This window comes from Neodiprion pinetum, chromosome 3 (genome assembly GCF_021155775.2).
Source record: "Neodiprion pinetum isolate iyNeoPine1 chromosome 3, iyNeoPine1.2, whole genome shotgun sequence".
Taxonomy (NCBI): domain Eukaryota; kingdom Metazoa; phylum Arthropoda; class Insecta; order Hymenoptera; family Diprionidae; genus Neodiprion; species Neodiprion pinetum.
The window spans coordinates 16,314,146-16,320,458 of NC_060234.1; the positions used below are offsets into that span (position 1 = coordinate 16,314,146).

Sequence of the window (6,313 nt, forward strand, 5' to 3'; positions counted from 1 at the left end):
CCCACGACCGTCTCCAGTCTCTGTCTCAGTTCTGTCCAGCGGTGACATTCGAAGAACGTGTGTTCCGCGTCGTCTCATTCGTGTCCACTGTACGTACAGTTGGGCGTCCGTACTCGGTTCAAGTTGTATAAGTACCATCTGAAATAACCGTGGCCCGTCAGAAGCTGGGTGACGTAAAAATTCACGTCCCCAAACCCCCTCTGGATCCACGGTCTCTGGTCCTTGATAAGTCGTCTTGTCCAGTTTTCCGTCGTTTCTTTCGTCCACTGTTCCTGCCACGTCTGTATCATCGGGTCTCTTTCTGTCGTTGCCGCGTCCCGTCAGGTCACGTTCGCGTTTCTCCCGTAGACCTTCTTGCGCTCGAACGCAAGGAGGTCTATGGAAATCACGCCCGCCACCACCAGAACGGCCTGCGCTGAGACCGTCCGATAGGAACAAGCGATCCTCAACGCTCTTCGTCTCTGTACCGTCGTCATTGCGTGACAGTACTTTTCAGTCTTCAGGGAGTCTGCCCAGATCTCCGCACCGTAGAGAAGGATCGAGTTCACCGTCGACATTAAAAGTCTCCGTTTCCCCGGTGTCGGTCCGGTTGTGTATGCCTTCAGGCGGCTTAGGGATGCTATCTTTTCAGCCGCCTTCTGAGCCGTTCGTTGTATGTGAGGCCAGAAGGTCATCTTCGTATCCAGGGTCACCCCCAGGTACTTGACTTTCCCTCTGGTCTCGATCTCGTCCGTCCCGACCGTCATGCGTAATGTGGTCGGTATTCGTCTTCTGGTGAGAAGCACCTGTTCTGTCTTTTCCGTCGCAAGTTGCAGTCCGTGGTCAGTCATCCACCGTTGAACTCGTCTCATAGTCTGATTTAGTGCGTACTGTGCCAGATCCGGAGTGCGCTCGACTATCACTGCTGCCACGTCGTCAGCGTAAGCGACTAGGCGAACGCCAAGTGGGAGTTCCAGTCTGAGCAGATCCCGTTCCAGAAGTCAGGTCCTAGTATGAAACCTTGAGCGAGCCCTGCGGTGATCTGTCGCGTCACTTGGCCTTCGATCGTTTCGTACGTCAGCCGTCTGTTCCGAAGGTAGTCTTCAACAACCCGGAGCAAGTCAGGCGGGACCCCGAAGTCGCCTCTCAGCGACCCTAGGATATCCACCCACCTGGCCGAGTTGAAGGCGTTCTTAACGTCAAGTGTCATTAGCAGCGCGACGGGTCGCGCAGCGTGGCAATGTCTGTCTGTCAACCGGAAGGAGTCAACCACCTCTTGGATCGCTCCAATCGTTGATCGACCCCTCCGGAAGCCGAACTGCTGGTCCGAGAGGCCTCCACCGTCCTGTATCGCGTCCGTGAGTCGTGGTCGCAGAAGCTGTTCGTACAGTGTCCCTGTCGTGTCCAGTAAGCTCAGCGGCCGGTAGGCCGACGGCGTGCTGGGGTCACCCTCACCCTTTGGGATAAGGACCAACCTCGCCACCTTCCACCGGTCGCTGAATGTCCCGGTCGTAAGGCACGTGTTGTAGAGGTCGAGAAGTATCTCCGGCCTCAGGCTCGCCATCAGCCGAAGAACCTCCGCCGGTACCCCGTCCGGTCCTGGCGCCTTACCCCTCTTCATTGCTTTGGTCGCTCCGACGAGCTCCTCGGCGGTGAAGACGGGTGGCACCGCCGTCTCGTCGTCGTTCGTCGCGTCCGTACGCGTCGGGTGCGTCGGGAACAGTCCGTCGACGATCCGTCGTGCGGTTTCAGCATCCTTCAGTTCTGGCGGGATCCGGGCCCCAAGCCTACCGGTCACAGTTTTGTAACCGGCACGCCAAGGGTCGCGGTCCACCTCCTCGCAGAGCTTCTTCCAGCATCGCATCTTGCTGTCTCTTATGGCGTACGTCAGTCGATTTCGTTCAGCCTTGTCCTTGACCTGAAGGGTTTCCCTCTCGGGTCTCCGGCCAGCCCTCGTCACCCGTCGTCGTTTTGCAAGGCAACTCTTCCGCAACTCGGCTATCTCGTTCGTCCACCAGTATTGTGGTGGTCTGTTGCGTCCGTACTTTCCTTTTGTCATTCTGCTGTCGCACAGCCGCGTCGTCAGTTTGACCGTCTCGTCTGCTAGTCTTTCCGCCCTTTGCCGGCCAGTCAGCTCCAGAGGGACGTCAGTAATCGGGGCCGGCGCTGCCGCCAGCTCCGCCGAGAACTTCGGTACGTCGAGTTTGTCTACGTTTCACCGCGGTGGGTGCTGAATCCTCGTCCATGCCGTCCTTGTCTCTCCTGCCACTTCGAAGGCGATTTACTGGTGATCGCTGGCCGTGTAGCCCTCGAACACCCGCCACCGCCCTATACGTGGCAGAATTCTTTCCGTCGCCATCGTTACGTCCGGGAAGGAGTCTCCAAATCCCGGCCGTCTGTACGTTGGTACGTCGCCTGTATTTGCCCTTACTAGGTCCAGCCTTGCGGCCATCTCCAGCAGCAGCCGTCCGCGTATGTTCGTTACCGTCATGCCCCACTTGACCGCCCTCGCGTTGAGGTCCCGGGGCAGGTCCCTGAGTCTGTCCTCGAGGAGCGCAACCTTTGCCAGAAACTCCGGCGCGGCGCAGTTTGGGGTCAGGTAGACGCTGACGTAAGTGACAGCGCCCACCCTAGCCCAGACGTAATCGTCCCCAACGCCACGAGCGGTTATCCGGGCTCGGGCAGCGCCCTTTACCCAGATAGCTGCTGTCTTGGTCTCTTTCGTGATCCAATCCTGCGTTTGTTGCATTCTGTACGGCTCGCACAGGATCAGAATGTCGGCGTCGTGTTTGTCTGCTATCTGTGGTAGTAGCATGTCTGCTGTCCTACTGCTGTTCAGGTTACCCTGGACTATCCTGTCCGTCTTCCGACCAGCTTCCTGCACTTCTCCAGCGCACCCCGGTACACCGCGCATCTCCCGGAGCCCGCGAGATGCGCCGCATCGCCGTGGCCCGCCTCGGCGCACAGTGGGCAGGCCGGTCCGTTCTTACAGTCCGTGACGTAGTGTCCCGTCTCGCCACATTTCCTGCAGCACTTCGTCCGGTCTGTATTTTTGCATTTTACCTTCGTGTGCCCGTATCCCAGGCACTTGTGGCATTTCGTCACCGTCAGTCGTGGTCGGACGCGGTATCCCACCCATCCAATCTCGATCCGTCCCCGGCCGAGCAGCGCTCTGACTTCCTGCGGCTCCAGGTCGCATAGAGCCATCAACTGCTCGGCCCGTGAATCCCCGATGAATTCAGTCATAATTTTACCATTGTTTCCATCCTTCATCAGAACTTGAGTTGTGAAATGCTCGAGATGAAAGAATTCAAATCTTTATGATTCTTGTGAAGCTCTATAGGATATTCGGATATCCATCGGTTCAGGATGTAACCGATCGGTGGATCATCCGAGTGAGTTGATATTTCGATAACATTATGCCACCACTCGAACGAACCGTATAGATTGTTGACGTCAAAATACATGAGATACGATTCCACGTTACTGGGTTCGAAATCTTCCTCCATAAACTTGTTATTGGCCCGAGTGTGTCGATCAGAATATTGTAAATTTACTCCCGTGTATTAGAGCATAGCATCGAAAGCAAATCCCGGCACTGTGTTGTAGTGCAACGGATGTGAATCATATGTTCGGAGACATCTGGTCTGATCACCGTTTTGCATTTATCAATCTCTATAGTTCTTCATTAGCCCTGAATAGAATTCTCCCCAAACATTTTTAGCATGCTTGTCATCGTCGTTTGAAATATTTTCATGACATGGGTGTGAGTAGATATGCTTAGTTGCAGGTAGCCGAGTTTCATCGAGCTTCTCCCAGCAATCAACGTCATCATGGGGAAAACGTCGTTACCAGTCATCAAACTGAACTGAGTCTGGTTATTGCGGAATTCACGCGTGGTGTGTTTATCTGCATCATTCAAATATGTGGAAAGTTTATGGAAAGGATGCTGCTAGTCATAAAAATTGAAACGAATTGATGAATCTCAAGCACATTATTGTTTCACCAACGCATTCGTGAATGAGATATATTTTTCCTCATTTATTGACACCAGCGTAATTTTATGGGGAGAGGTTGATTCTCAGGATTTTAATAAAAATTGCGTATCCAACAGGGTTGATGAATTGTGTAAAACTGATGGAATTGTAAATCGTGTTCATGTTCATAACGGCCAGGAATATGAATATATTTACATACGTTAATTCTAAATCAATCTGTCTTGAAAAACATATAAGAAATCAAATTATTGCTCCACATGATGTCATCGTACTACAACAATGGTGATTGGAATATGTTGTAATGCATACCACACACTCGACAGCTCCGCTAGAATCTACTGAATTTGTATTTATAAACATGAATACGCCCGGTTACATTACCTTCATTGCATAAGAAGTAGTACGTGTAACAAAATGAGAACCGGTAGACAACAGAACAAGTGAAATAAGCGAATGTTACCACGAGTTTCCACGTCTATAGAGGAAACAGAAGTCCTTTCATGTTACAGGGAAACCTGCAAAAGATTAAGTTATATTAGGATGGCTAGGTTGTACAGTCTCGAGTTGGGATAGGTTATATTAGTTTGGGTTGTAGAGTCTTGGGTCAAGTTAGGTTCTGTCAAGTTGGAGAAGCCTTGACGTATTATAGGTCAGGTTGAAGAAACCTCAAGGCCGTCGCGCCGACCGCGAATTGCTCAAGAATCATTGAACTATCGAAGCCAGCGATCAAGCTTGATGAAATAAATCATTTCAGAAAGTATTTCATCAATTTAGGTTAGATTGGGCAGTCTTGGATTAGGATAGGTTATATTATAATAGGTTGGGTTGTAGTGTCTTGGGTCAAGTTGGGTTACGTTAGGTCAAGTCCTACCGTTTTAGGTCAAGTCAGCTTTCACTCTGCTGGGTTAGGTCGGGTTAGAGCTATGGATGATATAGGCAGGGACGACTATCTCTGCGTACAGAAACTGTCCGTAAAGCCGAGGCAAAGAAATTGAGATCACGTCGCTGCGTGAAAAATTGTATTCATCTTCCAAACTTCACTTAGTTGACGAGTTATAAAAGTACATAGTTAGAATAGAAAAAAATGGTTCTTGAATTAGAGAAGATTTCTGTAAGTACCAAGTTCATCATCTTGCTTATTATAAATGTTTCCATCGTAACGTGTTTAAGAGTTTTTGAATCGTTCAATTATTTGTTTTTATATGTGCAAACAAAAAGTATTGAAGTTTTGGGAATTTTCCATTCTGATTTATTGTTCATTGTTCATGGTAGTGTTTTGCGGCGCATGGTTTTCGCTCTTTTCATTTGAAGTGTTTGTGTAGCATTTTAAATCAAATTTGGTTGTTTCTCCTTGTTCACAGTATCTGCTGGGGACTCTAGAGTCCCTAGAATGGGTCAGTATAAAGGATTTTGAGAAACGCCACCAAGGTGGGGCGGAAATTCGAAGCGAAATTGCATATTCTCGAGGCCTAGCTGACGACTGATGATGGCAAGGTGACGATTTCATAGACTTCCACGGCATCAGATGGTTGATCGATGGGTGTTTGGGGCAACGCTGCCCTTTCGAGGATTGGGATCACCTGGCGTGACACACGCCGGAGGCATTGTGGGCGGTTTACCACCCGAATTACTAAACATCTCCCCCAACACCTCTTTTTTCAAATGCTTTAAAATAAAAACAAAGGGTTTTATATCGACCCGTTATGTATCATATTTGATTGTGTCTATGGATTAAAACTCACTTTCTTCTCGAATAACTTGTAAGTTAGTGATAGATTATTTTCAGGTTGAGCTGTGAATTTTTTTAAGTATAGCGTCGTTCATCTTGGTTTCATAACGTTGGTAAAATTTGGTTCGATGTTGTGTCGTCATCTTTTTGTGTGGGGATTCTTCTGAGGAATCTTTAATGGTATTTTGCCTTATCAAAACGTTTGTGCTATTCGTAATACCGTTTATTGTTTGCATTTCCACGTCTTTATTTTGATCTTGTACTTGTGTAGTATCGTTCGATTGCCTCGGTATTTTAGCCAGATCGTTATCTATGCGTATACGGAGATTTCATTATCGCTGTTGTTGTTGTTGTTATTGTTATTACTATTATTGTTATTGATATTATTATTCTTATTGATAATGATATGTTACACCTGTATGCATAAGGGAAGAGAATGTGGAGATATTTTGTATAGTTGAATATTTTATTGTAATTCTTAGGCGATTCACAGTTTCCGTGTAAAAAATGTGCATGCAGCAGGTTGTAAGCCGGTGTGTTTACCGATCCAGGATTGTGAGTAGGGAGAGGTTGTGGAATTGATCAATATGGCTGTTCATGTGGCTAA

The 6,313-nt window shown here is 48.7% G+C and overlaps 1 protein-coding gene across 1 annotated transcript; it reads right to left on the reverse strand.

Annotated features, from left to right (window-relative positions):
- Positions 1–2,260: 2,260 nt before the first annotated feature.
- Positions 2,261–2,794, reverse strand: LOC138190611 (uncharacterized). Its single transcript, XM_069134362.1, has one exon. The coding sequence runs from the start codon at positions 2,792–2,794 to the stop codon at positions 2,261–2,263; it is 534 nt and encodes a 177-aa protein (XP_068990463.1).
- Positions 2,795–6,313: the final 3,519 nt, after the last annotated feature.